The sequence below is a fragment of the Sodiomyces alkalinus genome, assembly GCF_003711515.1.
Source record: "Sodiomyces alkalinus F11 unplaced genomic scaffold SODALscaffold_1, whole genome shotgun sequence".
Classification (NCBI taxonomy): domain Eukaryota; kingdom Fungi; phylum Ascomycota; class Sordariomycetes; order Glomerellales; family Plectosphaerellaceae; genus Sodiomyces; species Sodiomyces alkalinus.
This window is the reverse complement of record NW_021167079.1, coordinates 1,948,199-1,976,175: the sequence shown is the minus strand read 5'-3', so window position 1 is coordinate 1,976,175 and position 27,977 is coordinate 1,948,199. Positions and strand designations below refer to the sequence as shown.

General features: G+C 54.1%; 14 protein-coding genes across 14 annotated transcripts; 8 read left to right on the top strand and 6 right to left on the bottom strand.

The window, feature by feature from the left end:
- Window positions 1-10: 10 nt before the first annotated feature.
- On the top strand, window positions 11-4,260 carry SODALDRAFT_326472 (DNA-repair protein rad13). The gene has a single exon (XM_028610174.1). The coding sequence runs from the start codon at window positions 244-246 to the stop codon at window positions 3,931-3,933; it is 3,690 nt and encodes a 1,229-aa protein (XP_028470098.1). The 5' UTR covers window positions 11-243; the 3' UTR covers window positions 3,934-4,260.
- On the bottom strand, window positions 4,006-4,670 carry SODALDRAFT_354420 (hypothetical protein; the record flags this gene model as incomplete). The annotated part of the gene is made up of 4 exons (XM_028613724.1): window positions 4,006-4,050; window positions 4,122-4,263; window positions 4,335-4,539; window positions 4,658-4,670. 4 exons carry the CDS (start codon window positions 4,668-4,670, stop codon window positions 4,006-4,008), a joined length of 405 nt encoding a protein of 134 aa, XP_028470097.1.
- Window positions 4,671-5,192: 522 nt separating this feature from the next.
- SODALDRAFT_326471 (hypothetical protein) lies at window positions 5,193-7,604 on the top strand. Its single transcript, XM_028610173.1, has 4 exons — window positions 5,193-5,820; window positions 5,964-6,391; window positions 6,469-6,641; window positions 6,710-7,604. Exons 1-4 carry the CDS (start codon window positions 5,581-5,583, stop codon window positions 7,153-7,155), a joined length of 1,287 nt encoding a protein of 428 aa, XP_028470095.1. The 5' UTR covers window positions 5,193-5,580; the 3' UTR covers window positions 7,156-7,604.
- Window positions 7,051-7,511, top strand: SODALDRAFT_11991 (hypothetical protein). The gene has a single exon (XM_028606619.1). The coding sequence runs from the start codon at window positions 7,168-7,170 to the stop codon at window positions 7,405-7,407; it is 240 nt and encodes a 79-aa protein (XP_028470096.1). The 5' UTR covers window positions 7,051-7,167; the 3' UTR covers window positions 7,408-7,511.
- Window positions 7,605-8,239: 635 nt separating the features above from the next.
- SODALDRAFT_341762 (NmrA-like family protein) lies at window positions 8,240-9,773 on the top strand. The gene is made up of 3 exons (XM_028613051.1): window positions 8,240-8,578; window positions 8,683-8,820; window positions 8,943-9,773. Exons 1-3 carry the CDS (start codon window positions 8,402-8,404, stop codon window positions 9,573-9,575), a joined length of 948 nt encoding a protein of 315 aa, XP_028470094.1. The 5' UTR covers window positions 8,240-8,401; the 3' UTR covers window positions 9,576-9,773.
- A 296-nt stretch (window positions 9,774-10,069) lies between these two features.
- SODALDRAFT_303480 (hypothetical protein) lies at window positions 10,070-11,995 on the top strand. Its single transcript, XM_028608953.1, has 2 exons — window positions 10,070-10,973; window positions 11,081-11,995. Exons 1-2 carry the CDS (start codon window positions 10,418-10,420, stop codon window positions 11,818-11,820), a joined length of 1,296 nt encoding a protein of 431 aa, XP_028470093.1. The 5' UTR covers window positions 10,070-10,417; the 3' UTR covers window positions 11,821-11,995.
- Window positions 11,996-12,692: 697 nt separating this feature from the next.
- SODALDRAFT_11918 (B-cell receptor-associated 31-like protein) lies at window positions 12,693-13,897 on the top strand. The gene is made up of 2 exons (XM_028606613.1): window positions 12,693-13,050; window positions 13,194-13,897. Exons 1-2 carry the CDS (start codon window positions 12,869-12,871, stop codon window positions 13,570-13,572), a joined length of 561 nt encoding a protein of 186 aa, XP_028470092.1. The 5' UTR covers window positions 12,693-12,868; the 3' UTR covers window positions 13,573-13,897.
- A 528-nt stretch (window positions 13,898-14,425) lies between these two features.
- On the bottom strand, window positions 14,426-16,030 carry SODALDRAFT_336067 (DUF1479-domain-containing protein; the record flags this gene model as incomplete). The annotated part of the gene is made up of 1 exon (XM_028612562.1): window positions 14,426-16,030. The coding sequence occupies one exon, from the start codon at window positions 16,028-16,030 to the stop codon at window positions 14,426-14,428; it is 1,605 nt and encodes a 534-aa protein (XP_028470091.1).
- Window positions 16,031-17,126: 1,096 nt separating this feature from the next.
- SODALDRAFT_326466 (hypothetical protein) lies at window positions 17,127-18,303 on the bottom strand (the record flags this gene model as incomplete). Its single annotated transcript, XM_028610172.1, has 3 exons — window positions 17,127-17,849; window positions 17,947-18,079; window positions 18,190-18,303. Coding segments are annotated over 3 exons (815 nt in total), but the record flags the coding sequence as incomplete, so codon positions are not given.
- A 423-nt stretch (window positions 18,304-18,726) lies between these two features.
- SODALDRAFT_11882 (hypothetical protein) lies at window positions 18,727-19,638 on the top strand. Its single transcript, XM_028606611.1, has 2 exons — window positions 18,727-18,874; window positions 18,990-19,638. The coding sequence occupies exons 1-2, from the start codon at window positions 18,866-18,868 to the stop codon at window positions 19,446-19,448; spliced, it is 468 nt and encodes a 155-aa protein (XP_028470089.1). The 5' UTR covers window positions 18,727-18,865; the 3' UTR covers window positions 19,449-19,638.
- Window positions 19,639-19,684: 46 nt separating this feature from the next.
- On the bottom strand, window positions 19,685-21,166 carry SODALDRAFT_326464 (naringenin 3-dioxygenase). Its single transcript, XM_028610171.1, has 2 exons — window positions 20,907-21,166; window positions 19,685-20,819 (listed from the first exon to the last, which is right to left on the bottom strand). Exons 1-2 carry the CDS (start codon window positions 21,104-21,106, stop codon window positions 19,829-19,831), a joined length of 1,191 nt encoding a protein of 396 aa, XP_028470088.1. The 5' UTR covers window positions 21,107-21,166; the 3' UTR covers window positions 19,685-19,828.
- A 409-nt stretch (window positions 21,167-21,575) lies between these two features.
- SODALDRAFT_303470 (sporulation protein) lies at window positions 21,576-24,852 on the bottom strand. Its single transcript, XM_028608952.1, has 3 exons — window positions 24,400-24,852; window positions 23,525-24,342; window positions 21,576-23,463 (listed from the first exon to the last, which is right to left on the bottom strand). The coding sequence occupies exons 1-3, from the start codon at window positions 24,744-24,746 to the stop codon at window positions 21,668-21,670; spliced, it is 2,961 nt and encodes a 986-aa protein (XP_028470087.1). The 5' UTR covers window positions 24,747-24,852; the 3' UTR covers window positions 21,576-21,667.
- A 337-nt stretch (window positions 24,853-25,189) lies between these two features.
- Window positions 25,190-25,650, top strand: SODALDRAFT_354412 (DNA-directed RNA polymerases I/II/III subunit 10; the record flags this gene model as incomplete). Its single annotated transcript, XM_028613723.1, has 4 exons — window positions 25,190-25,225; window positions 25,293-25,351; window positions 25,407-25,493; window positions 25,602-25,650. 4 exons carry the CDS (start codon window positions 25,190-25,192, stop codon window positions 25,648-25,650), a joined length of 231 nt encoding a protein of 76 aa, XP_028470086.1.
- Window positions 25,651-26,525: 875 nt separating this feature from the next.
- On the bottom strand, window positions 26,526-27,847 carry SODALDRAFT_354410 (hypothetical protein; the record flags this gene model as incomplete). The annotated part of the gene is made up of 8 exons (XM_028613722.1): window positions 26,526-26,609; window positions 26,744-26,776; window positions 26,867-26,923; window positions 27,149-27,234; window positions 27,357-27,461; window positions 27,537-27,557; window positions 27,662-27,771; window positions 27,822-27,847. 8 exons carry the CDS (start codon window positions 27,845-27,847, stop codon window positions 26,526-26,528), a joined length of 522 nt encoding a protein of 173 aa, XP_028470085.1.
- Window positions 27,848-27,977: the final 130 nt, after the last annotated feature.

The window sequence follows — 27,977 nt, the reverse complement described above, 5'->3', positions numbered from 1 at the left end:
ACAACGGCGACATTTCGTCACGTTTTTCAACCAACTCATTCTGAGCAACATTTCAATTCGATTGAATCATTCCTCGAAAGGTTTATATCATTATGAGAACCCAACCATACCGATGAGAAGGCCACTTCTCTTTCCATTTTCCCACAGGTGCATACCTACCAGACCCGATCCTGCTTGAACTCCCACCCCCCTCACCCCCCGCCCAACCTTCTCTCCCCGTAACGACCTCCACACTCTACCGCCATGGGTGTGAACGGCCTCTGGACGGTAATCCAACCCTGCGCGCGGCCGACAAACCTTGCCACTCTCAACCGAAAACGACTCGCAGTCGATGCGTCCATCTGGATCTATCAGTTCCTCAAAGCCGTCCGTGACAAGGAGGGCCACGCGCTCCGCAACTCTCACGTCGTCGGCTTCTTCCGCCGCATATGCAAGCTCCTGTGGTTTGGCATCCGACCCGTCTTCGTCTTCGATGGCGGCGCCCCGGCCTTGAAGCGACAGACCATCCTGGGCCGGAAACGTCGCCGCGAGGGCCGTCGCGAGGATGCCGTCCGCACGGCGGGCAAGTTGCTCGCCGTACAGATGCAGCGCATTGCCGAGGAAAAAGCGGAGAAGAGGAGGCGGGATGCGGAGAGGGGACTGAATAAGGAACGCGCGAATCCGGCAGAGGAAGAAGAGGAGGCCATACCAAGCGCGGACAAGCTCGTGTACGAGGCCGAGGTGGGCATGTCGCAGCAGGAGCGGCAAAGGACACGCAAGTTCCACAAGCAAGATCAATATCATCTGCCTGACCTCGAAGGTGACATTTCCTCTATGGCGCGGGCGGACGATCCAAGGGTCATGAGTGTGGAGGAGCTTGAGGAGTACGCCCGGCAGTTCAACAGCGGCGAGGATATCAATCTCTACGACTTCAGTAAGATCGATTTTGACGGCGAGTTCTTCAAGAGCTTGCCATCCGCCGATCGGTACAATATTCTCAACGCTGCGCGACTGCGCAGCCGTCTGAGGATGGGCTTGAGCAAGGAGCAGCTAGACGACATGTTTCCGGATCGCATGGCTTTTTCGAAGTTTCAGATCGAGAGAGTGCGAGAGCGAAACAACCTCACGCAAAGACTCATGAAAGAGGCGGGCATGAGTGGCCTTGATCTTACCATTACCGGGGGAGGGCGCATCGCGGGCGAGAAGGATCGCGAGTATATCCTGGTGAAGAACGAGGGTGCAGAAGGCGGATGGGCTCTCGGGGTTGTTAGCAGGGACAAAGACAGAGGCGAGGCGCATAAGCCCATCGATGTCGATGCGTTGGAATTTCAATATCAGAACAAGGACGAAGAGACCGAGGGAGAAGATGATGACGACTTTGAGGATGTTCCCATCGAGGGATTGAATAGGCTACCGAAGCCGTCAAGCAGAGGCGCTGAAGCTGTGGGTGATGAAGAGTCGCTGTTTGTGGATGGTGACGTGTCGTTCGATGACTTTACTGAGAAGGGTCCCGAGCCAAGAGCGCATTCTGAAGAAGAAGAAGAAGTAGAAGACATACAACGGGCAATCGCTTTGTCACTCAAGAACCAGCATGAAATCGATGGCGAGCGCCAAGTGGATGATGAGGTCTTCGACGAAGTCGACAGGCTCACCCCAGAGTGGACGCAAAAAGCAGTACCGGAGTCGAACCCACTCACGAGCACGAGTGGTCGCATGGTAGCGCACATTGTCAACAACAGGTCCAATGCAGCGGTACCCAAGCGCCGCGAGAGTGACGCAAGTAGCAGCGAGAGTGAATTGGATTTTCAAGCCGCGTTGCTTGCTGCCAGAAAACGGAAGGCGGCCGAGCCAAAGCCTGCTGCCCCGAAAAACCTGAAGAATCCCTTTGACGGACCGTTGCCTTTTCCAAAACTCGAGGGCTTCTCGCTCTTCCCCAACAAGTCCCAGCAAGCGGCAGCAGCGAACAAAATCGATCCCGACGCCCAACCAACGCAATCAGCCGCCGAAACGGGGCTGGGGCACGACGATGCTACCCTTGATGATTTGGCAGGTGGATTTGAGAGAGAACCGGACAAAGATGCGCCGAGTAGCTTACCTCCATGGATGACGGACCATACGGACATCCGGGAGACAATGAAGAAGCAAAAAGAGTTTGAAGCTGAGATCAACGCGGAGGATCGAGAAACTGCTTTGGAGGAAGAAATGGAGTTTCAACGACAGCGTAAAGTCGACACCATCGAAATCGAATCATCGTCTGACGACGATAGCGAGGTCGAAATCTTGGATACGGTACCCCTTTCTCGTGCAGGAACCTATACAGACGAAAGAAACACCACCAACTTGGAGCCGCCGAGTGAGGGGGAGGCGCTTTCCGAGGTGCCGACGCGTAAAGAGGACAGCACAATTGTGGAGCCTTCTCCTTCGCCATCTCCCGAGCCGGAGTTTGAGGATATCCAAATCCCCGGTCAAGAGTCTGAGCAGGATGAAGTCACGGTGACCGAGTTGCCAGACTCCTCGCCCGAGCCGGAAATGGAGGATGTTAACATGGGCCCGCCGACGCCCCAATCGGCGGATGATTCATTGCAAGTCTCGCTGGAACATGCAACGGTTTCACGGCCTGCGGAAAACCCTGCCAATACCCAGCAGGAGTTGAATGACAAAGCGTACGACGACTTGTTCGGGGACAGTGATGTTGATGAATACAGCGACCCCGAAGATGAGGAGCTGTTTGCGAACCTGGCAAAGGAGGCGGAGGAACATGCCAGGTTCGCGAGCTCGCTCAACAACAAGTCGGAAAAGGAGAACCGCGAAGCGTACGAAAAGGAGCTCAGGGCCCTTCGCACGCAGCAGAAAAAGGACCGCAGGGATGCCGACGAAGTCACACAGGTCATGATCACGGAGTGCCAAAATCTGCTTCGTCTCTTCGGGATCCCCTACATCATGGCTCCGATGGAAGCGGAAGCACAGTGCGCCGAATTGGTCCACCTCGGGCTTGTGGACGGCATTGTGACGGACGACTCGGACATTTTCCTGTTCGGCGGCACTCGTGTCTACAAGAACATGTTCAACGGCAACAAGCTAGTCGAGTGCTACCTCGCCTCCGACCTGGAGAAAGAGCTGTCCCTCTCGCGCGAACAGCTCATCTCCATCGCGCTCCTCCTGGGGTCGGATTACACGGACGGACTGTCGGGGGTCGGTCCGGTCACGGCGCTCGAGATCCTGTCCGAGTTCCCGCCATCAGAGGGCGGCCTCGCGGCGTTTCGCGACTGGTGGGCGGAGGTGCAACAGCAGCGTCGGAGCAAGGAGGAAGACGCCTCTAACCCGTTCCGGCGCAAGTTTCGCAAGAGCAACGCGACGAAGCTGTTCCTGCCGGTAGGGTTTCCGAACCCGGCCGTGCACGAGGCATACCTTCATCCACAGGTGGACGACACCCCGGAGGCATTCCAGTGGGGTGTCCCGGACCTGGAGGGGCTTCGGCGATTCCTCATGTCCACGATCGGGTGGAGCAAGGAGCGTACCGACGAAGTGCTGGTGCCGGTGATTCGGGACATGAACCGTCGAGACGTGGAAGGGACGCAATCTAACATCACGAGATACTTCGAAGGAGGTGTCGGGGTAGGTGCGAAGGAGGCGTTTGCGCCGCGGCAGAGGGCAGCCAAGACGAGCAAGAGAATGACACAGGCGGTGAACAAACTGCGAGCCAATGCGGGTATCAACTCGTTGGCCTCTGGCGACACCTCTGGCGAGATTGCCGGGTCGGAACCCACCACTACAGGGCCCAGGACTGAAGGGAAGCGAAAGCGGGATGGACAGGCTACGGGGGGTGATGATGGTGTGGACGAGTTTGCAGATGGTAACGGGCCTGAAGAAGAAGATGGAGATGGCAACGTTCAAGGTAGGGCGGTGCGGTCTGGACGTCGGGGAAAGAAGGCCAGGATATCGGCACATCATTGACCTTTGGTCCGTCCAGTGGGCTGATTTGGCGTTGACATTGGCGTTGACATTGGCATGGGCAGCACGAATTGCTTAAAAATCGGGAAGCACATCCATGGTAAGCCGGGTTGGCTGGCCCTGGCACAGAAAGACTGTTGCAGAGTATCCTACTGTCATATGCCTCTGATGATGTTTAAAGGAACGAACACCTCCGTCGAGCGGTAATTACTGGCATTGGCAGCCATGTTCCTTGACCGTGATGCTGTGATTGAAGACATGACCTCTGCGAGGCCGTCTATCTCGGAGCGAGAGGGAGAGGGAACGACGGAGAGACGCGTGTAGGGACGGACTCTGCAGAAACGTGTTTATTATCTTGTCGAAGATGGTATGCTTGATGAAAGAGCTATATCTACCAAGCACACGAATCTCTGGAATACGGCGAGCCTCGAGGACACGGGGGGCGGGGAGCGGAAGACTGGTTGGAGGAGATGGGGATTTGTTTCCTCTCGAGCGCAATAACTTGGCCTGCTTGGCGTACCTGGGCCGTGGGTAGCATAGCCAACCACAGGGCCCAGGGACCTGAGGAAGTGGAGAGCATGCGGGGACAAGGGGGAAGCTCGGTCGCACCTGCCGAGAGGTTAAGGTTGCGTTTCCCAACCCAATTGGTAGGTACTTACTTAGTGTGGAAATGGAGAATATAAACGTACAATGTACGTTGTATCGCGTATCGCGACTCCCTCCTCACATCCTCCCTCCATCGCGTCTCTTTTCAGGAAAATGGGAAGACGAAAGAACCCAAACAAGCTGGTTCATCTCATCTCACTCCCACAGGGTTCATCCCCATGTCCTCTGGGCTTCCAATCTCCAATCTACCAGCCATGGCTAGGTATAACGTACTCTGTCTGCTTTTGCTGGACTCGGCTGGTGCCAGGAAATTGAATGGCCCGCCCGACCGGATACGATCAACGACCGAACCCTTCGGGACAATTGAAAGCTATTCTGGCCATTTCACCGATTATCCTTTGCCCATCACACTTTCCCAGGATTGTACAGTGTAGGTAGGTAGGTACCTATGTACTCGTATTTCTGCCCGCCGCCCTTGGCCTTCATGTCTTGCCTCTTGCCTATTTCATCATCCTTGCTCTGGGCATACCTAAGGTAAGGTACCTCAAGGTAGGTATGTGAGTTGCCCATGCCAAGTTTACCCTGACCTGACTCCTTAACCTCTTATGAACCCCCACTGCTTTCTTATCCACCCCTGAATTTCCTCCCCTTCTTCTGCCTTTTGTCCTTTTGTCCCTCTCTCTCCCTTCATCGACTCCAGACGACTGCCTCGTCGCTCGTTAAACCATCATTTGGTGACTTCTTGTCCCTATCCGCTCCTTTATACTGCTTTGTAGGTGTTGTATACTTGTCGTGTCGAAAGAGGCTGGTCAATCGACTCTCGTCTTTCCCCCAAGTTCTTGTCGTTTGAATTATTCACATCTGCCCGCCTCGTTGTCCATCTTGGGTCTCATTTCGACACGTGGATCATATTCAACAACTCAATCTTCGGCCGTCCTCTCATCGCGAAAGAGACACAAACCGCTGAAACCAGCCTGTCGGCATATCCTGGCACGTATTCTGCAAAAGAAGAGGGCAAGAAATTCAACCCATCTACAGACTACAATGAAGTCGTCTGTTGTTCTGGCCCTAGGTTCGGCGGCCTTGGTGGCGGGCCTCCAGCAGTGCACTGGTTCTTCGAAGAATGAGGGTGGGAACTGGTTCTGTGGCGCTGTCAACCAGATTCTCTACTCCAATGTTGGCCATTCGGGCTCCTACAAGGCCGTCTCGAGTATGGGCAGCGACGGTTCTTGCGAGTATGAGAACCATCCCTTCTCCGGGCCCTTGGCTCCTTTCAACGAAGAGGTACGTCTCATTTGTTTTCTTTCTTTCTTTCTTTCTTTCTTTCTTTCTTTCTTTCTGCTTCCGTTTTGTTGTTGTATGCCCGTCTATCCACTGCGAGTACCCTTCTCTTCTCTCGGGGGTTTGCCCCTACTAATCAGTCCCAGCTCACTGCTCTTTTCCGTGGCCCCATGAATCTTGCTCAGTTCGCCGTTTACAACGTCAGCCCCATCAGCAAGCGCGACACCACGTCTCAGCCGTCTATGCACGCGCGCCGCCACGGTCACCAACATCTCCATCAGAGACATGCCGAGAAGAAACGCGCCGAGGCCAAGTTCTCCAAGTCCACTCGGCCCAAGCCTGAGGAGCTCGAACCCGTAGCTGAGCCCGAGCCCGAGCCTGAGCCTGAGCCCGAGCCTACTGAGGCCCCTTCAAGCCCCGCCCCTCCCAAGCCGACCTCGACTTCGTCCGCCTCCGACTCGACTGCCACTGGCGATTATAACCGCATTGGCTACTACAATGCCAAGCAGGGCATTGCTGATGGCATCGTCTTCCTCGGAAATTACGGCGGTGACGGTTCCGGCCAATTCGACAGGTATGTCTGTGTCTTGTCGCGTGACGTGGGCCCCTTTATCCTACCACAACCCGCCTTCTGACCGAAAGCTTTTGCAGTGTCTGGGGCAACTCGCTCTCCTACATCAACTCGAAGGCCACCGGCGGCGCCTCCTCGCCGCAGGTTCTGGACGAAGTCCTCATCCCATCCAACAAGGAGTTTGCTATTTACTCGGACAAGCCCTGCGAGGGTAATAGCTGTGGCTACTACCGTCCCGGTTCCGTTGCCTACCGTATGTCTTTCACCACCTCTTGCTTGTTCTCATCAGTCCCCGATGCTGATATACTGTTTATTATTTAGATGGTTTCCCAGGCGACTCCAAGGTCTTCCTCTTCGAGTTTGACATGCCGCTTGATGGAGAAAGAGGCTTCAACGGTGATATGCCCGCCGTCTGGACTCTGAATGCCAAGATTCCCCGCACTGAGCAGTATGGCGACTGCGCCTGCTGGCAGTCCGGCTGTGGCGAGTTCGACGTCTTTGAGATTCTCGCCCCTGGCGACACCAAGGCTAAGAGTACCTTCCATGCCGAGGTCAATGGCGGCTCGTCCGACTACTTCGAACGCCCTGTCAACGGGATGATCAAGGTCGCCACCATCTTTGACGGGCCGAGCGGTCAGGTGTCCGTTAAGATTCTGGACAACGACGTCGAGTTCTCTCCTAGCCTCGGCGAGGAGCTCGTTCAAAGCTGGATCGAGACCGAGAGGACTTCCGGTCTGCTCAGCTTGTTCTCTCTGCTGTCTGGCTAGAACGGCCGGACAATGGCGGTGCCCAACAATTTATTTATGCACAACTTGTACCACGGAATCTCGAGTTTGGAGCCATCATCTAAAGCGGCGAATGTTGCAGCATATAACGGCGGAACATCGAGCTTGTTCGGGGCGTTTTTCCTTTTTCTGCAACTGGCTTTGGGTCAAGCAAACCAACAGCCGAGGCCTATCTATCTATATAAGAGAGTGCGAAACCTCCTAGCCGGGCAACACTTTTTTTCGATTCGATGAGTATATACATCTTAAAACTTAATAGCTAGTTTGTCCGCTCCCTTTGGACACGACATCATGAGTATGATGATGGCTTGCTTTACTTTTTTTCTTTCTTTTCTCGTTCTAAGTCTTGCACTCTGGAAGCGATGTAACTATAGCGTGGTATACGTCTAGGCTACCTTAGCCTTCAATGCAATGGTCCAGAAGCCCCTGAGAGAAAAGGCTGCTAGAACAAATATCTATAATCAAAAATACCTTCTCTTTTGCCCCTTCCTCGTATATGAGAGCATGACGATTCCTCATTTATAAGCCTCACTCTAGGCACCATTGAAACTGAAATGCTGGATACCTTTAGGTATTTGACAGGTTTGCTTTGCATGTTCGAGGCCCGCAGAACATCGACAAGGCTATGAGCCAAGGCCTGCGGTGAGATTTATAATCCAAGGGCGGGAAAGCGAATGTATGATTTATCAGCGCACTTATTCCAAGCTTAGTCGAAGATTTGAATAGCTACTCAAATCTGGGAATATTCGAGAATGTTGCGACTCTAAACGGCACCTTTTCTGCACCCCCTTGAGTTCGCTCTCTGATCTTTCTGATGGATCTGATTCGCTCAGGGATAGGGGTCAACGGTCCAGACATAGTATAATAGAAATATTCGTTATGCGTAACGGAGCCGTCCCTAGTTGCACTAAAGACGGGGAAATTCTCACGTCAGCGAGCTTGATTTCCAAGCGGATATCCGCCGGGGCTACGGCGCCGAAATAGACGCCTCTTGATGCCAAATGACGTGACGTCTTAGATTCCGAGCTTGTCATGAGATACTAGCCCGACAGCTGCAGATAGATGCATGTAATATATATTAAGACCTGCTACCTCCCGCTCTCGCCCGGCTGGAACAAGAAGATTTCCATCTAGCAGACAGGTACCCTGCCGTTCCGTAACCGCTTACCGTCAATTCTGTGGTGTCTTGCGCTCGCTGGCTGTTCAGGACACATTTAACGCCGACATCATGTCAAAGAATATTATCACCGTGTTCGGCGCCACCGGAAAACAAGGCGGCAGCGTCGTCGACATCTTTCTCAATGATCCCAAACTCAAGAACGACTGGACCGTCCGTGCTGTGACTCGTGATACCTCTTCAGACCGTGCCAAGGCTTTGGCTCCCAAGGGCGTCGAAGTGGTAGCTGTAAGAATCGGTCCCCTCCCCGAGGCTCCGTGTGACGCTGTTGTTGCGGTGTTGACGGCTGCCGAGAGAGCCACGAGCGACGAACTGACGAATCTTGAATGCAGGCCGACCTCGAGGACAAAGATTCACTGGTCAAGGCTGTGACGGGAGCTTCAGCCGTGTTCGGAGTGACAAACTACTGGGAGAAACTGGACAAGAACATCGAAATCCAGCAGGGCAAGAACCTCGCTGACGCTTCCAAGGCAAGGCGTAATCCCCACTATCGCAGTGACACCTTCTCACCCCCCTCCCCCTTTCTCTTCTGGCCCCCGTGGCCCCCCCAGCACGGGACGGTACTAACCTTGTACGTCTTGTTCGTCCACAGGAAGCGGGTGTCGACCACTTCGTCTGGAGTTCCCTCCCTCACGTCGAAAAACTCACCAACGGCACGCTTCCGAACGTCTACCACTTTGATTCCAAGGCGGAGGTGGAGGAGTACGCCCGCAAACTCGGCATCCCGGTGTCCTTCTTCCATGCAGGCTTCTACATGAGTAACCTGTCCGAGGGCATGATCGCGAAGGCCGAAGACCGAGGCGGGGCATGGACCCTACGGTTCCCCTTCGACGGCAACACGCCAATCCCGCTCTTCGAAGCGGCGACAGACACGGGCAAGTTCATCAAGGGCATGGTGCTCCACCGTGACGCCGTGCTCGGGAAACAGATCCTCGGAGCTACGGCGTACGTAACTCCCGACGAGATCATCGCGACCTTCCGAGAGCTGTTCCCCGAGGCTGGCGCCAACGTGGCGTACCAGGAGGTTGCACCGGAGGTGGCCAAGCAGGCTTTTCCGGGGCCGGAGTTTGTGAAGCTCGAGATGCTGGAGACCCTGCTTCTGATAGGGCGGTATGGGTATTACGGCGGTGCTGGGTTGGAGGAGAGTCATGCCATCGTGGAGGACAAGTTGACGACGTGGAATGAGTATGCGAAGCAGGCGCCAGGATTTAAGGACCTAAAGTAGTCGACTCGATGTTGTCTGATAGGCATGTCTTGGAGTTCGCTTGATGGAAGAGCGAACTCGGGGATGTGGGCTCGTTCAATATCTGGTCGACCTCTCAATGTTTGTCGACGTTCACTCACTGCATTTTTACGAAGTCCGTTCGTCATTACCTTAGGTACAGTGGTCTGACAAAAGGACCGAAGCACTTTCCATAATCGCATCGTGTACACAGCTTCGATCCTTTTAGATGTTGACTGTACCTATTGTACGGATACTTTGTACGTGTACAGATAACCGAACACGCCCGTACGTCCTGATGATGTAAGCTACCTAAGCCGAGGCCGATAAGTTTAGAGGTACATGTCTTACCGAGGCAAATGCTGCCACGGGCAATCAAATGTATGCCAAGACTTACCCCGAGGTGAAAGCCTTGCTCGCTTAGGTACCTTGGACAGGACGCTGGACCAAGATTGAACGAAGAAACAAACTGGTCGTCGGTCTCCACCCCCGGTTTTCAGGTCCCGACTCATGATTCTAACCACCTCCACCTCCACCCCCAACTTGCGGTCACGACACGATTGTGACTCCTCACCAACTTTTCCATCTCGCATGGACCAGAACCGACCACTTTCCCCCTTTTGTGCTTCTCGAAATTCCATCGAAGAAACTAGAGTACGGGTCGCCGCTACTCCCTCCAAGGCCGTAAGGGCCTACGCGTCGCGGAGACCAAGCCTCCATTTCGAATCGCCACCTCGTCTGGTGTCCGTCAAATCTTTCCCATAGAAAGACATTTCCTCCTCCAACACCAGATACAAACCCAGCGCAGGGAATACTTCGAGTATCAGGGCACACTGCCGGTCAACATGGCATCTCCCCCTAAACCTTGGGAGCGACAAGTGCAACAGCTACACGCAAGGTCTGTCACCCAGACGGCAACTCAACCAACAACCGCCACCGCCACATCACCAACGTCCGCAGCCGCCACCTCCGCGTTTCATAGTTCGACAAGCACCGCTTCCTCATCTATACCACCTGCTGTACCACAACGTCCTGCGACCCTCGCCTCTGCCGTCAACCAAAACGCCGCGGCCTACAGCTCAGCCATGACGAGCCCATACGGAAGCTATGGCGCCGGTTACAGCCCCTACTCGAGGCTCGGTGGATATGGAGGGTATGGTGGGGGCAGCATGTACGGTGGTTATGGCGGCTACGGCTCAATGTACGGCGGCGGCATGGGCGGCGGCATGTACGGCGGGATGCCGGGCATGCAGCCCCATGGCGATCCCAACAGCTTGACAAACCAATTCAACAACAGCACGCAGGCGACTTTCCAGATGCTGCAAGGAATTGTCCAGGCTTTTGGCGGGTTTTCCCAGATGCTTGAGAGCACCTACATGGCCACACACTCGAGCTTCTTTGGTATGTTGAACCCCTTCAGTCAATCCACCCCCCCGGGCGCAACCCAACCGGATCCTGGCGCAGCAAATTTGAAAATGTCGGATTGCTGACTTTTCTATCCTTTGCAGCCATGGTATCAGTTGCCGAACAGTTCGGCAACCTGAAAGATACACTCGGCTCCGTACTCGGAATCTTCACCGTCATGCGCTGGCTACGGACTTTATTCGCCAAGCTCACCGGTCGGCCACCACCAGCCGACGCCACAGCTCTCACCCCAGCGGCATTTGCGAAGTTCGAGGGCCGCCAACCCATTGGCCCTGACGGCACCCCGCTCGGCCCGCCCAAGGCCAGCCGCAAGCCTCTCTTCTTCTTCCTCCTCGCCGCCTTCGGCCTCCCCTACCTGATGCGCAAGATGATCAATGCCCTCGCCGCTTCCGCCGAGGAGGAAGAGCGTCGGAGGCTCAGCGAGCAGGGCATGCTGCAGCAGCTTGACCCTTCTAAGCTTGACTACTGCCGTGTGCTCTACGACTTCACCCCACAGGCCGGCAATGAGGTGCGGGATGTCGACATGGAAGTCCGCAAGGGCGACCTCGTGGCAGTGCTGAGCAAGTGCGATCCTATCGGAAATCCGAGCGAGTGGTGGCGATGCCGGGCCCGCGACGGTCGCATGGGATACCTCCCGTCTACCTATCTCGAGGTACTGAAGAGGCCGGGTCAGCCAGTGGCGGCCATCAAGCCCGCGGCGAGCGATAGCAGCAGGGCGAACTCCATGACCACCAGCACCACCGAGAGCGTACCGGAGCCGGTTAAGAGCAAGATTGGGGATGTGAGCGCCGAGAGTTTCCAGAAGAGCCAGTTCTATTCCTAAGGTATTCGCCCAAGAAATAAAAGAAAAGAAAAAGGACACGGCTTGTCTCTACGGTACATGCACGTGTGACGGCTGGCTTGGGATCAGTTACTTATCTACCTTACCTAGAGAAGCCGGGAGTCCTTCTTGTTGGGTACATCCGTTGTGTAAATGTGCAGGTGGCGGATACGGGATGTACCACGTACTGCGTCTCGGTCGGAACCAGAAGTATGAGAGATATTGGGTGTTGCAGGCGCAAGGGTTGGGGCATGATTTTGTTGTTATTATAGCAGGCTTAATCATTAAAAGAAACAAATTCACTTATGCATTTTTGTGGTGTTTATACGAAGTCAGTTTCTTCTGATTCAATTTCCAGATTCAGGTGGCAGTTGTACATATACAATATTCCAGGGCCAAAGCCAGAGATGTCTCCGGTCACAGGTTGTTGCACCGAAAGCCGGGATGGTGGGGCTGGGTGATTATCTAATATTGATTTTTTTCTGGGGTTTCATGTTTGGAATGAATACGTCATGACAAGTCGAGGCTGAGCAGCTCCCTCCCATCGTCACACGTAGGCACCAAGAACCAAGCACAAGCACCAACTCCTTGCCAAACATCTCCACAAGCTCGTTCCACTCCAGCTACCTTGTCTCTGTCGTCCTCCATAAAAAGGCCACTCTTTCTCACGTCGTCTCTGCAAAACAACATACTAACCGCCTTTTCTTACTCCTCTTCCCCTTCGTCGCACCACAACAAACACCTCTCCTTCTTCCCACCTCACAACAACCATTGGCAGAGAAGCCAGGCAGAGCCCCCCAAAATCAAAATGACGCTCTACTACACGCTCGTATGTTTCTCTCTACTAGGTCCCGGTGGGCTCTCCTCGGGGTCACGACATTGGTATCCAGCACCAACGGTCAGCATGATTAACCATGGCCATAGGTGTTCGTGCTCCTGATGCTGGAGATGCTTCTCTTCATGCTCCTGATTCTGCCGCTACCCTTTACTGTCAAGAGGAAGCTGTTTACGTACGGTTCCCTTGGAGACTTGATCTCAATTCCCGGAGTCGATGTGCGAGCTAACAGTTTCTCTTATCTGCAGGTTCATCTCCGAAAGCCCTGTTATAGCCAAGATTCAGTATTGGATGAAGATCACATTCGTCTTCATTCTTATCCTTTTCATCGACAGCGTTAACCGCGTATGGAGGGTTCAGGTCGAATTGGCCATGGCCACTGAGAAGCAGAACAATGCGTATGTCATGCCACAGTATACCTTGATTTTTCATGCACCCTGCACTTCACCACTCGTCTTCCCAGTCGCGGCCACCTACCCCCAAGCCCGGTGGTCGCCGATGTATGGCACTAACGCTAACCCTACCACCCCTCTCCGAATAGTGCTGTCATGGGCCACGAGCGACTTGAGGTCCAGGCCCGCAAGTTCTACTCCCAGCGCAACATGTACCTGTGCGGTTTCACGCTCTTCCTCTCCTTGATCCTCAACCGGACCTATGTCATGATTCTGGAGGTGATGCGTCTCGAGGACCGCGTCAAGGCCTACGAGGGCACCCGCAAGGACGCTAAGGAGTCGGAGAAGCTTGCCATGAGCGGTAAGCCGGGCGAGATTGCCCGGCTCCGCGCCGAAGTCGAGCACAAGGACCAGGATCTCAAGAACCTGAAGAAGCAGAGCGAACAACTTCACAAAGCCTGGGATGAACTCAGCGAGAAATACTCGAAGGCTACCGGACTGCCTGCCGGAGACAAGAAGGCCGATTAAATACCGGCCTGGGCTCCTGAGGTCCCTCTGCATGGCCCCTCCGCGCCTCGGGGACGAACATTGTCGTCCACTAGTGTCCTTGCCAGAATCCAAGCCGGGTCGGGAACGAAGGTCTTGAGCCTCTGGGGGTGGATTCATCCCAGGAGATCGGAGGCGGCAATACCTCTTCCTGCAAGAGCGAGGCCGACGTTGATGCCTTGCTTGTCAGGGTGCACAATATATATCCTGCGGGCATGGCACGAACAGCGACCGGGCGAATCATACAGGGCCCAAGTGGGAAAAGTCATTGTTGAGCGGGGATTTGCCGATTAAAAGTATCTGGTGTGGACTTGCCTCGGAAACAGAACCATGGGGATAATTTCAATGCTGGTTGGGAAGTTGTCGAGATTATGGGTGTGACAGAGTGTATCCTCATCAAGTGGCGTTATTTGGAGGTAGTATTTTGTACAGGCATGTGGATGATATTGTTAACAGGGTAAATTGCCAATGCAAGCCTTTTAAGTCTAGGGTCGATGTTATGCGCAAGATATTATGGACCTCCACCTAAATTCCGTGTCTCCGAACTGTGTGATGCTATTTCTTTCATTTTTTCCCCTTTTTTTCTTCCTTTTTTTACTTTTTTTTCTCTCCCCCCTTTGCCCATACCCCGGTACATCTTTCATACGCCTAGCCTACCGAGCAGCAATCCTTCCCAAACACTCTGGCTTTTTCTTTCCCCAACATGGAGGTATCGTAAGTGAAAATATATGAATAAATAACGTGTCTTGATTCCCCTCAGCAACGCCTGCCTGTCTGTCCATCCACGAGATTGAGACTAGCAAAAGAAAGAAAGTAAGTCAAGAACGCTGCCTTGTCAACACATGTCAAACCTGTCTGGGAATAAGATGCCGTTAGCCAAACGGACGAGCGCCACCTCGTTAGGACTGGAAGCGTCGTCTTCCTCCCAAGGCATCAGACCCATAGCGCGGAGGGCTTCGTCCCCGCCGGCGTCATTGACCTCCTGAGTTCCGGGGCGACCGAGGTGGGTGGTCTCGCCCTTGCCGCCGCCAAAGTCTGGGCACGGTTGGCCGAGGAGGAAGGCCTTGCGTTGGCGAGCGAGGTAGAGGGCGTTGGTCTGGGTGAGGGGGCAGGCGGGGATATACATGATGGTGGCGGGCTTAGCGTGGGGCGGGACCTTGTCGACGCCGTAGACCATATCCGGGTGCCAGACGACGTAGTCGCCGGGCTCGACGCGGGGGATGCGGACGAGGGACTTGTCGAGTTGGAGGTGAGGATGGAGGACGGAGTTGAGCTCCTGCGTGTAAGAAGGTACCGCGCCCTGGATGACGGAGGTCTGGGAGAAGTCGAGGGCCCAGTTATCGCGGCTGAGGAAGGCGGCGGCGGTGGGGGCGGCCGAGGCGGGGACGCGCGGGGAGAAGAAGGGGCGGAGGAGGAAATAGGCTGTGGCGAGCTGAAGCATAGGGCATAGAAGCAGGGTACCCTCGGATGGATCGACGTCGGACATGGATAACCAGCCCTGAAACATGCGGAACATGGAACAGGAGCCGGCGCCGTTATAGAGGTCGGAGGTTACCCTTAGACGGGTGCTACTCTCCCAGGGATCGTAGTCCTCCCAACGACCGTCCCAGATGGTTTGGTACGTCCCCGCTCGGCCGTAGCCGTCCGACTCCCAGCGCTCGACGCTGCCGCCGTCGACGTGGGCATTCAGGTGCCAGGTCGAGTCGCCGGGGGCCCGTATACGCAGGCGGTCGGCGTAGGAGACGGGGAAGTTGTTGGATACCAAGGCGTCTCGGTCGCTGGAGTGCCATAGGCTCATGAGAAACTTCTGGGCGGCGAGAATATTTGGATGACCGCGGCCCTTAATCTGGGCTGGGGTCCAGTAGATGCCCATGAGATGAGGGTCCCGGGTAGGCCAAGACTTGGTGGAAGGGTTGCTGGAAAGGTACTCATCCGTTTCCTCTTTCCACTCCATGACGTCCTCGGAGGGGACGACCTTGCGAATGATGGCGGCGCCCCTCTTCTTGAGCTTTGCCGAGAACTCGCTAACCTTGTTTCGGTCTTCGAGATGGGCAAAGTCGATGGAGGGGATGATGTCAGACTTGGTAACTTCAATCAAGGCAATCTCGGCTCGGAGTGCAACGAGGAGCCTGTCCCACGAGTCGGAGATGGCGTTTTCCTTGCCGGCGATGAGGCCCTGCTTGATCTGGGCAAAGCGTGGAGGCAAAGGAGGCGGGTCTTCCTGGGCTACGGTTGCCAGAGGAGCGCCACGCGGGGCTACAGGCTTGGGCGGAGGGGAGTCGGGGAGCGGTAACTCGAAATTCATGTCATGGCCGAGCCAGCTCTGCTGAAACTGGTGCTGTTGTGAGTAATCGTACGGTAGAGACTGGGTCCAGAGCATGCTGGGTGGGTCGAAGGACATGAGCGGCGGGGTGAACATGTCAGGGGAGGTTGTGGTCATGGAGGTATCGGTGAAGGGAGCAGATGAGTATGGCGAGGACAGGCCGTCATCTTCGACATGAGAACCGTAAAAGTCATGAGTCTGCCCTACGTTGTGGACCGAGTATCGCTTCTCCTCCATGGTAAGCGTGAGAAGGATGGTTTAAGGTAAGGAGGGCCCCGGAAGCGGCCAAACCGAAAAAGAAGAAAAAAAGAAAAGGAAGAAAAAAAGGAAGATGAAACGGCGACGGCGGGACAAGGGCGGACGCTGGTTCCGCTCAGAACCCCGCTGCGAATAACCTCAATGTAGAATAAGAATCGCCAACGTCAGGTATCGTTACAGGCGAGATACGAAACGTTAAAACGAGAGAAGACGCGTGAATAGAAAGTCTTGGTCGGCGATGGGCCTGGAAGTTTGGAGTTTAGTAAGACTGAACGTGACATTAAGTTTCGGATGGTCGTCCGACGAGCTGGGTCCGCCGATGACCCCACAATCGGTGAGTGCAATGTGGGTCCTTTAAGGCACCTAGGTACCACCGTACCTATGAAGTACGGATGTACAACACGGATACAATTCCCTACGAACTCGGCGGTTTCGTTCCGGACATTTTCACTTCTTCTTTAGATGTCGGAGCTTAGCATCTCAATTTAAGACTTGCAGTAGTATTTTCTACTAGCCATTTGAGCCCAGTAACACGGAATTCTCTGATTATATGACAGGATCGTTGATCATGCCCTCATTTCAGAAAACACCGCTACTTCGGAGCCAGTCTCAAGTAGGTGGCCCTCACCGACGGTTACCGCACTCACCTTGGTTACTGTATAAGGTAGGTACGCACTAGTCAACAAGGAGGGGGTGGCTGTATTGTGGCTACATTGTGGCTCAACGCCTGCCAAGTTGTCGACATAATACGTAATTACACTGATGCCGCTTCGCAGCAGCTTCGAAATGTTTGTGGCCGAAGGCCCAAATTTTGATGCCATTCCTCACCTTCTCTTCCATGAGATTGCATCCGTGACGACTGCCCCTATATCGTCAATTGGGAAAGGGTCACAGTTATCTACGAAGTACAACCTCTCATGGGCGAGAAGCCCGTCACTTCTTCATCATTCTTCGGACTAATGGTGAAAGTAATTACATGACTCCCCAAAATATCACCACTGGCTATTAATTATGACCAGCTTCCTTGCCCTGTCATTACGAGAAGTGGGGGCAGCAGGTTCGTCTCCCAACATTACCGTGAGCTCAGAGACCTTGAAGACACTTTCTTCGTTACGCATCGGAAGTGAGACCTCTGCCGCGTTTTGACCGCCTGAGGGGAAGGGCTTCTTGGGGTTCTGTCGCCTCATCATCTTTAGACATCGTTTTCCGCTTTGCAGACGACGGGCCGGTGCCTGAGGAACCAGCGTTCAGCTTGGATTTCGTCGATGCAGCAGGTCCAACTGCCACAGGCTTTCCGTCTCCTTTCATTGCAACATAGGAGGCCCTTTCCACGTCGATAGCTGCGACGCCGAGCCGCTTCATCAACTTGCGAGCTGATGAGATGAGAGTTTCGTACTCCTTCATGTTGTACTTCAGCGGGCCCTGTTGACCCTTGTTACAGAGCCAGTAATACGACTCGTCGGAGAAGAAGGGGACCTCGTCTGGAAAATGCACGGCTAAGAGAAGTGATGCGGTAGCCGGCCCGATGCCTTTCAACTTGGTCAGCATCTTGAGGCTCTTGGATGCGTCCGACTCGTCTCGGTAAATATCGATTCCTTGTTTGATGGTCTCTTCAACATTCTCTGGGTCATTGGAGGAAACCAGCTTCATGAGGGTTGGTCGAAATCTGCCATGCCGCCTGTTCCCAGTCAGAAAAAGGGCACAATTTTCGTCCCAAGACACGCGCTATGGCTACGCTCAAGGAACATAGAAGTGAGAGACGGGTCTCGCCTTACAACTTCCAGTCCACCAGGACTTTGACGTCCTCGTGGCTCATGGCCCGCTTAGGATGATTCTGGGAAAACAGGGATGGAGCTTCGGCATAGCGAAATCGATCTAATTCCTCTAATGACTTTTGGCTGGGCTTCGCTGTTGAGTACACCCGAGTGCGGTGTTAGGACGCTGCACCCCAGACGCGTGGATGAGGCAGGATGAAGCATCCGCCAAACTGCGACGGAAGATAGCAGGGATGGACTCACCATCCTTAACCTTCGAGATGGTTGCTATGAGAGGCTTGTATGAAGCAACGAGCTCGTCAAATTGGCTCCTGTCCAGTGTATCCGGCCAGACGGCTTTGGAACTGCCCGCCATAGCTGCTCGATCTCCCAACAGGACAAGCCAGAACCGAGGACGCGAGAAACTTAGCAGCTCGGGTAAACACAAAGACCTAAAATTGGCAGTCCGAAGGTTTACCAAGTCCAATTGAGATTCCCGTGAGGTTATTAGTCTGGAGTCCTATTCCTTGAGTATCTACTCGTTATTAGTACAGTCTCTGGGGCGAGGTATCAACGCGAAACTGATCCGTGTGGTTTGTACGAAGTACTTTGTAACCTCTTGATCCTGAGCCAGTACCAGCCACACCGTCAACCCCTCTGAACGTGGCTGGTGATCCCCATAAATGATAGGTGCCGGAATTTGCCTATCAGTGGATTTTGCCGCCAATGCCGACCCCGTTCTTCACCTTGAATCGGAAGGGGGAGAAAAAAAGAGCCTGTCCGTTTCACGAGGGACAGCTTGTTCCGATCCCTCTCCTTCAACTCGCCTCGACTTCTCCGACGACTTGCGAACATCGACACGCGCTTGCTACATACCCACCCGCTGGAAATTGGCTACCAAAGAACATAAAACCGCTCTCATACTCACGCAGAAACAACTATGGGCAACGTAAGTGAATCGCTTCGATTCGAGCGCATGTGATTTCTGATGCTTTTGGGGGGGAGACATTGTAATACGGTCTGGAGAACTGCAAGCCACGAATAAGACTAACCATCTTTTACAGGGCGCGAGAGCTCAGCAGAAGCGGGAACGCAACCAGAAGGACACCAAGGTCGCCAAATCCCAACTCAAAGTTGTACGTTCAGTTTTCGTGCAGAGCCCAAGCGACAACACCATTGCCCCCCCTTCTCTTTGCCTCCCCATTCTAGGTCGTTTCCTCTCGGTCTCTTGTAAAAAAAAAAAAAAAAAAAAAGTAAAAAAAAAGGTCCCCCATCTGCTAACCCATCCTCTCTCCGCCTTAGAACGCCGCGGCCAAGGATATCCAGTGCATTGTTTGCAAGGCCACTTTCCTCAAAACGACAAAGGCACCAGCGTAAGATCCCGATTCCAGCGCCATCTCCCCCTTGACCATAGAGTGTCAAGACGGCTGACATTCGCGGGCTGCAGTTTGACCGAGCATGCCGACAACAAGCACCGGAAGACTCTCGCTGAATGTTTCCCCAGCTTTGTCGCGCCTGCATGACGGGTGATTTATTTCGAATAGACTCTGCGGCGCAACTATCACATGCTGGTGGTTGGTTTTGAGTCCGGAGAATGGAAGGCAGCCAATTTTCTTTCCCAACTGATTTGGGGTGGATCGGTGGCGCGGGGCATTCAGCGACGGCGTATATGGTATGGGACTGAATATGAATCACGAATACTGCATTGAAAAGTCTAAGAGAGAAGAGAGAGAGAAACAAAAGAAGAAAAAAATAAAGGGAAGAAAGAGAAGATAAATCAGAACACGCCATGCGATCTGGTTCTTGAGGAATAGTGGTAACAAAATTTCGCTCTGGGCACTTGGAGAATGTATTTGCGCCTACGAATTGAGTTGCCTGCTACATTTCCTCCCTGCGTCCCTGCTCAGTGCGCTGTCACGGGCTGAGCTCCAATGGCCGCCGTCGTCACAGACCCGGCTCGCGCCTCCGCCTCCTCCTTCTCCCGTCGCAGCTTCTCCTGCTCCTCCCGAATCTCCGCCAAGATGTCCGGGTACCACCTCTCCCCTACGTCAGGGTGGCTTTTGACACGGTTCCGCAACGTCGCCTCGCCCAGCGTCCGCGCCTTGCCGCCGGTACGGAAGGTGAACTCGACGTCGTCCAGCCTCTCCCCGCCGTTCCGCTCGAGGACCGCCCTCCGCTGGGCCTTGATCTCCTCCGGCACCGCCCCAACACCGACCTGCTCGAGGTCCTCGAATTCGGCGTCGCCGCGCACGCCCTGGAAGAACGGGATGGAAAACCGCGCGCCTTGCCCCGCGGGCGGCGACAGCACGCGGTGCGTCGTCGACACGCACACCCCTTGCGTGAGCGCCTCGAGCCCCTGCCCGATGGCCACCACCAGCGTCCCGTCCACGGGAGGACAGTCGACCCACTCCCCGCGCATGTTCTGCACCTGCAGGCCGCGATGCGGGCTCGCTTGCAGGAGGTAGCTCGTCAGCATGCTGTCCTTGTGCGGGCCCACCCCTTGGCCTTGGACTCCGTCCCCGTATCCTAGCTCCTGCAGGTCCGGATACTTGACGATCTTGAGCTTGTGTTGCTGGTCCGGGTCGAAGTACTTGTTGAAGGCGTCCGCTGGTAGGCCGATGGCTTCGGCGATGAGGGAGGTGAAGTCGATGGAGATGGCACCCATGCGGTTCATGTATTCGGTCAAGGTTTCGCGAAATCCTGGCAGCACGGACGGTGAGGGCCACTGGTTCGGCGCTAACAGATTGTAGTAGAGAGGATCGTTTGGTCCGGGGACCGGGTGCTCCGTCGAGAGGTCGATCTGCTCGCGGTGGTCGACGGCACCGGCTGTAATCTCGGCCGAAAGACGTGAATATCCCAGGAATGATTTCGCCCTCTTCATCTCAATCTTGAGTCTAGTGACGAGTAAGAAGTGTATCTCAGTTAGCTGCGTCCCTGACCTGCCAGCGCGTCTTGATATTGTTCTCTCCGTGGGTTTGTACTTTTCCTCGACTGGAATGTCAAAGAAGGCTCGGCCGTCTTTGATCACCCGCTGAAACAGCTCATCTGGTATACCAACATTCTTCAGGTAGAGAAACCCAACTTCCATGAGGGCATGGCGGAGTTCGTCTAGGAACTGTGGCTTGGTCTTGGGGTCGTTGGCCAAAGCCAAGTCCAGTATCGGAACAGATGTGAATGACATTTGATCGTTACGGACAAGGAGTCGAGAACGACTCCAGGTCTGGCTGGAGGCTGGAACGAGGGCGGCAGGGTGAGCGACGAAAAGAACAGTGAAGAGTCAACGCTTTGAACCGTAGGGCTATAGATAGCTATGGGCGTAAATAATATGGCAAAATGAGCAAGTAGATGTTGAGATCTAGGGTGATAAGTTGAAGTGCTTCGTAGAGCCACAAACCGAGGTCGGATGGTGAACTGTGATAGATAGAGCTACGGGTCCCGTTAAGTCACCGGCGCGATGGCGTAATTCGACCACCGGCCTACATCGGCCCATGGTGCCTTTCGTCCCTTTCGTGCCCCGCATTGTCGCTCCCCCACTTTCCGGTCCTAGGACCGCGCCCCGCCTACACGTGTACTAAGGTACATACGCTAGTACAATATGGTACAACGCAGCTAAGAATTCATTACGGATACCATGTTGGAGGCGCATAGAGGAGCATCCGTGCTGGGACAGTGAAAAGCAGAACAGAGAGATATGCTTGCTATGTCTTGGTTCGGTGCCTAATTATATACCTAATGGGACTTCTCAGGCACTCGAAGTCGCTAAGGGTTTCGCAGATATAAGTTCTGTGACCTTGTAAAACATGTCCTCGATCGACGGCATCGCAAACGCTGGAGCAGCATCAAACAGTTCGGCCAACCGTTGCCGGCTGATGACCGCAGCATGAGTATCGTCTTCGCCGTCGTCCACATCCATCTCGTCACCAGCTGCCACTTCTTCATCGCCGCTGTTCTCCTCCTCGTATTCACCATCTTCCTCCTGCTGAAGCGGTACAATTCCTTGGTGCGCAATCGTCTGATCAGCCGACACCTTGTCTAGACCGAGGTCTTCTAGAGGCATGGAAAGCGAAACCGCAGCCTGATCCGAACTCTCCGTGACGGACCACAGCTGAGCCGCATCATCGAGAGCAACAAACCCGGAAGAGCTCGGCGATGACACCAAGCTGGTGATCTTGTGAGGAATCGATTCCATGAAAAGCGCTCGAGGATCCTCGGGTCTCAGTACGGCCATCTGCGAGCCCTCCTTGCCTGGAGCCACAAGGGCGAAGGTCCGAGACCGTCTGTCGACCTCTAGATGTGCAAATCCCGCCCACGATAGCGTCTCCTCTTGTTTTGGAAGCTTGATGCCGTATTGCAGTTCGTCCGCGACGACGTCATACACCCTCAAGTCATCCGACAGCGTAATGATGTAGGGTGAGAGGACCCGTAGGTGTCGTACGTCTCCCCGCCACAGGTTCTCCAGCGTCGTCCTCACTTGGCCCGATTGTGTGTCGACAACAAAAACCGTCCCGTCATTTCTGCTTCCGAAAGCGACAAACAGCGTGGAGCCGTCCTCGGAGAAGCTGAGACTCCCACTTCGGCTGCGTGGGGGGTGACCATCCGAAGCCACGAGGACATCCGCGCCGACGTTGCTTCCCAGGGCCGTGGTGGCGGCGCAGGTCCAAGACTGGAGAGTCTGGCCCTTAGCGTCTGTCGAAGTGAGGCCGTCTCGCTGTCTCGTCTTGCAATGCCAGATGCGAACGAGGCCGTCGTCGCCCAAGGTAGCGAAACGGGCGGACTGTGGGTCTGCTGCAAGAGCAAAAACAGTCTCGGGTCGACTTGTCGAGTGAGGGGAGTTGATCCTTGAGGTAAGGGCCAGCGAGTTGTCGTCAGGAGAGACTGTCCAGAACTTCAAATAAATCTCACGACGTTCCTGCATGAAATGTTCCTGCGCATCTGCGGCTACCTTCTCAATGTCCCTTGCAGGAGGCTTCCAGTCGTCAATGGTGGCCAGCCAACTACCGTCCGAGGAGAACGCTAAGTGTGTGATCGTTGGCTCGGATATCGCATGGCCTTCGGTCGTAATGTTGACGTCTGTCGGTTGCGTCCTCGCAAGGGCTTGCTTGGAGATACCCCTGAAGAGGCTGAGGTCGAATGACTGAAGGATGGGTGCCGATTGCTGGGATCCCGCCATGGCAGCTTGCTGTCCGGTTCCAACGCAGACGTAGAATTTCGATGCGTCCAAAGGGTTCAAAGCCGCCGGGATCGGTTTCCGGACTTCTCTCGACACTTCGCTCAGCCTTGTGACGACGAAATCCTTTGGTCGGGTCGTGAAACGTGCGGCAGACTGAATTCCTGAAACGTATGTTGTCGGCTTCAGCTCCGAGGTCGAGATGACCATCGCCGAGTTATCGTCCAGGTGGACTGCGTAGGATGACCCCGAAGGCGACACTGTGACATTTTCAATGCTACCGGGAAGATGAGGCAGGAGATTCTGTTTGGCAGTATCGACCTGCCAGAGGACCAAGGCGTTCTCCGAACCACCCGAAATCATGTAATGGCCTACAGTACGTTAGTGGAAAGCTGTTACGGACGGAGTCGTACTCCTCGGTCTGCCACTCACCATCCCTTGACCATTTGACGGTATGGACCGCTCTCCGGTGCCAGTGAACCTTCCGAGCTTGGATCTCTTCCTTCTTGGACTTGGATCCCCGTAGATTGTGCAACTTGTTCAGGAGGTCATTGTAGATCAACATGGCACCTCGTGCGCCTCCAGTGACCACATCAATAATTTCCGACGTTACTCTCCCTGACTGTTTCTTGGGCGTGGACGTTGCTTGTTTCCGGGGTGAGGACCTGACGTCTAGGGTGCAGACAATGTCGCTGGTCTCGAATGAATAGAACTCGCTCTCCAGATCGAGCCCGTCTTTCGCGCTTCCAACCTGAATTGTGCCTACTACCAGACCCTCTGCATGCGCTCCCACCAATGCCGAGCCGTTGCTTGTTGAGCGCAAGAGATGTATTTCATGGTCTGGCTGTTGCGTTTCGAAGAGAACCTTGGACACAAGGTGAGAACCATTCTTGCGGCAGTAGGCAGATATCGAGCCAGCATCTCTCCGTTTCTCCGATACATAGAGAACGTCGGCAGCGGATTTGTTGGTCGTGATCGGGACAACGCACATGTCCAGGGCGGTCTGTGACTTCGTGTGCAAGGTGTCGTCGGGTCTTGAGCCGTGCCGCCAGTTTATCTTCCAAATACGCCCATCCGAGCAAGCAACCCAGACAAAGTCCGGTTCTACACGCGAGAGACAAGTGGCCACAAGCAACGGTGTCGGTTTCCGCTCTCCATCTTTGATCATGGGCAGGGGAATCTTTCGGACAAGAAGGGAGTCGGCCACGGAATAGACTTGGATAGACGTCTGATAGGTCAGGATGAGATGTCTGGGTAGTCGTTAGAGAAGAACCAAGGGGTCATAAGATGCAACAGAAAATTCTTACGACTCATCTTCGCTGAAGACAGGGTCGATGTCAGCGATTCTGCCGCCCAAGGGCGAAGACAGTTTCCACCCCACGGCTTGGGCAGCAGGGGCCTTGTTGTCGTGGCCTCCAGGTGCGTCGTTGGCAACTCGTTCGGAGCCTCCGTCGGCTTTGATATCGGCCAGAACTTTCAGGGCATTTCCCTTGAGTTCAGCTTCCTCGGCGTCGCGCTTGGAAGCCTTCTGTTTCGCGAGTTTCTCGTCCTTGTGATGTCTTTTCACATCGGCTGCTCGTTCCTTATCGTTCAAGTCCCGCTTCCGCTTCTTCGAGGCACCGTCCCGGGATTTTGCATCCGTCTTGCCAGCCATTTCAACGATGCACACGGTTTGCGTACTGTTGTTCAAGCACAATATAACCGTTGCCGGTATGTTTCTTTCCTAGACTGGGCGGCAGAAACTTGACCTCGACAGGACCCTGTCTCCTAAAAAAAAAAAAAGATGCTAATGCTACCTAGGTACTGAGGTCGCAGAAAAATTTAGGCCCCACTGCGAAACACCTCACCCAATTGGCCAATACCGCACTGCCCTCCTACACCTACTGATAAGATAAAGAAAAAAAAGTCGGAGAATTCTCGGGCCATTGATTTTTTGATCTCCGAGAGGCTTCATTATTCTTTGCCCCTTAAGGTAAGGTATTACCCACGGATACAAGCGTGAATCACCTTCGTGCGCATCTGACAATCCTGTTTTCTCGTTATATTTTGCTGTAGACAGTTTCCTTTTGAGAAAAGGCATCACTTCGCATTGCCAAGATGATTATTCCGGTTCGCTGCTTCTCTTGCGGCAAGGTCAGTCAATGCGACGCGGTCACGCTCGACGCGACACGAAATCAAGGTGCTAACATGGAGAATCCAGGTGACGGGCGACCTATGGGAACGTTATCTCAAACTCATCGACGATGGTATCGCTGATGGGTAAGTTCAATATTTGTCACGCGCAAAGCGATATGCCGCTAACACTGGGCGACAGAGACGCCATGGACGAGCTCGGTCTGAAACGCTATTGTTGTCGCCGCATGGTCATGACGCACGTTGATTTGATCGAGAAGCTTCTGAAGTACGTATAACATAATAAGGAGGGGCAGGAGAAGGGCGGAATTGTTTCTTGATTCAGTCTCCGGTGCTGAGGAGTCGAGTGGGACGTCGTGCTGACAACGTTTTACAGATATACTCCGGACGGCCGTAATGAGAAGAAGAACAACCTGGCTGCATGAGCTACCTCTATCTTTCACGGGAGCGGGCTGGCTCGGGAAGTCTTTTTTTGGTGTTTGGACTGCATTGCAAGGCGTTAGGGGGGAATAAAATGGACATTGTAAGGATCCTGCAAAGGCGAGCCGTCGACAAGGGGTAACGGCTCTCGAGTCGATTGAGTAGCCGGATTTGATTGTTCGACCCTGGGCTATAGCAATACGACATTCGTCACATGATTGAGGAAAGCTCAGCAAATGAGGCAAAATCGCGGAAGGTATTTCGGGAAAACAAAGGACAGGAATCGAGACAAGCCTCCGCTATGGGGACCCAAGGCCGAATGCTAGGGCGGACTGGATGGATGGCTGATTGCAGTCGAGCGGTGAGAGGAACTTGTCTCCATCATGGACGGGGACTCGACATGGAACCTTCGGTAGGCTGGATAAAGCCTGAATGCGTCTGCCACTTGATGCTCGGCTGAACGATTAAAGGTCAGGTCCTGGGCCAAAGAGGCCGACCCTCAAGTGGGCTACGCAAACCAGCATATTGCTTGTTTCTGGCAGAGCTAAGGGCGAGCATATTCCTCACCAAACACAAACATGCCACCAACAAGTGTATTTACTTCGCAATACAGGAACCCTCGTTCATTCTATGCGTAGGTAATTCTTCGACCGTCAATGGCGGCAGTGTTGGGCAAACTTTTACTGCAATGCGCACCAACAGGTGGAGAATTGGCATGATTCGGCAGAAGCACAGCGGTTCCATGCTCTCGGTGCCCTCGTCGTCATGTGAGTGGGCAGCTACCTTATGGAGACAAGACCCAGCATGGCTGGCATAGATGCCCGACGGGCTTTTTGGTCCCCGAGCTATGTTTTTATTCCTATTGCCACTCACCCTGTCTTCATTGTTTTGCGGTCTGCCATTCCCTCCCGTCTTCCCCGTAGCCTAGCCTTCTGGTCTCTGCGTCCTTGGAGGACTGTCCCTTCTACTGAGTGGCTGTCTCGTGACCAACGCACGCGACCAGTCTGTTTCCGCATCCTACGAAGCCACACCTGATTCCCAAAGCTATTCGTACATCTATCCGGAGAACACACTTAATTATTTTTGCTCAACTCGGACGATGGGTTTTCGGTCGACTAGGATGTACGGCGGCTAAAGGGTGGTTGGTGCAGGTGCTAACCGCATGGCGGTCAATACCGGGGTCATGGAGCTCAATGTCTTCGAAAACTAATGCTGTCAGACCGCCAATTTTACAGCCACTGCAGCTAGTCTTAGGTGGATGAAGCTCCACGCATGAAGCTGGAAATCGTCATTTGTCAGCATATGAACAAGTCTTGATACAGATCATATCGTAATTCCCTCCAGTTCATCCACGCCGTTTGTAACAGAGTGAATGTGTTGCTTCGCACTCGGGCTGTAGCTACTTTCACTTTCTACTCCCATTACAATAATTCAATAATTTCTCGAATTATCGAATTCTCACGAGAATCAAAGTTCAACGCCTCCTATGGCTTCGATTCGTACTCGGGAGGCAGGGGTGGAGCCTAGACTCATGGGGACATGATTCCAGGCTTGTATCTGCAGGCACGTCGTGTTGGCGGGCACCAGACCTGCCATGGCGACCCATGGCGAATTAGTTTGCCGCGAGCAGAGCTAGCGACTTGCCTAAAGGGGGAAGTATCCGCCGCAAGATCTGTTAATGACGAAGGTGCAATGTAATACCTAGGTTCACTCAGGTCAATCTTTTGGACGGCCAGGAGAAAGTGGATGAGAGACGTCTTGCTCGTTGGGATGAAAAAGCGCCAACGGACGGAGTAGATTGGATTAAACGCGGGAACTCCACCACCATGCCGAAGCGATCGAGTTGAGTCGGCCGTCCCTGTACTACCTAGGTACCTAACGTAATGAATACGTTGTTCGTTATTCTCAGGGGCTGGCAGAAATGGCGCGAGTCAGCGCTCGGCTGACTTCGGCATGTGAGAGCTAAGGTAAGACAGGGCAGAAGTTAACGGTATGGGTAGCCTGCAAAATATTCACGCAGCGCGGATGAGTTGGCCGAAGAAAATGAAAATGGGTTAGGTGCAGTGAAGTAGCCGCGAAGGATTTCATTTGGCGTGGCCAAGGAAGCCTCTGGCTGGACGTTGGACCTGCGAGCTCCAGGGATGCTGGCGCCTATGCAACGTACAACGTACAACACGTAATGTGAGTGTAGTCGATGAGCATGCCGTCGGTCGCCTATCTGGGATGCTGCATAGTTTTGCGGAAGTAGCCCTGAGAATTGAAATTTGTCGTCAGGTAGTAATCAGGTAGTACAATCAGGGACTGAAAGGGTGTGTGTGTGTGTGTGTGTGTG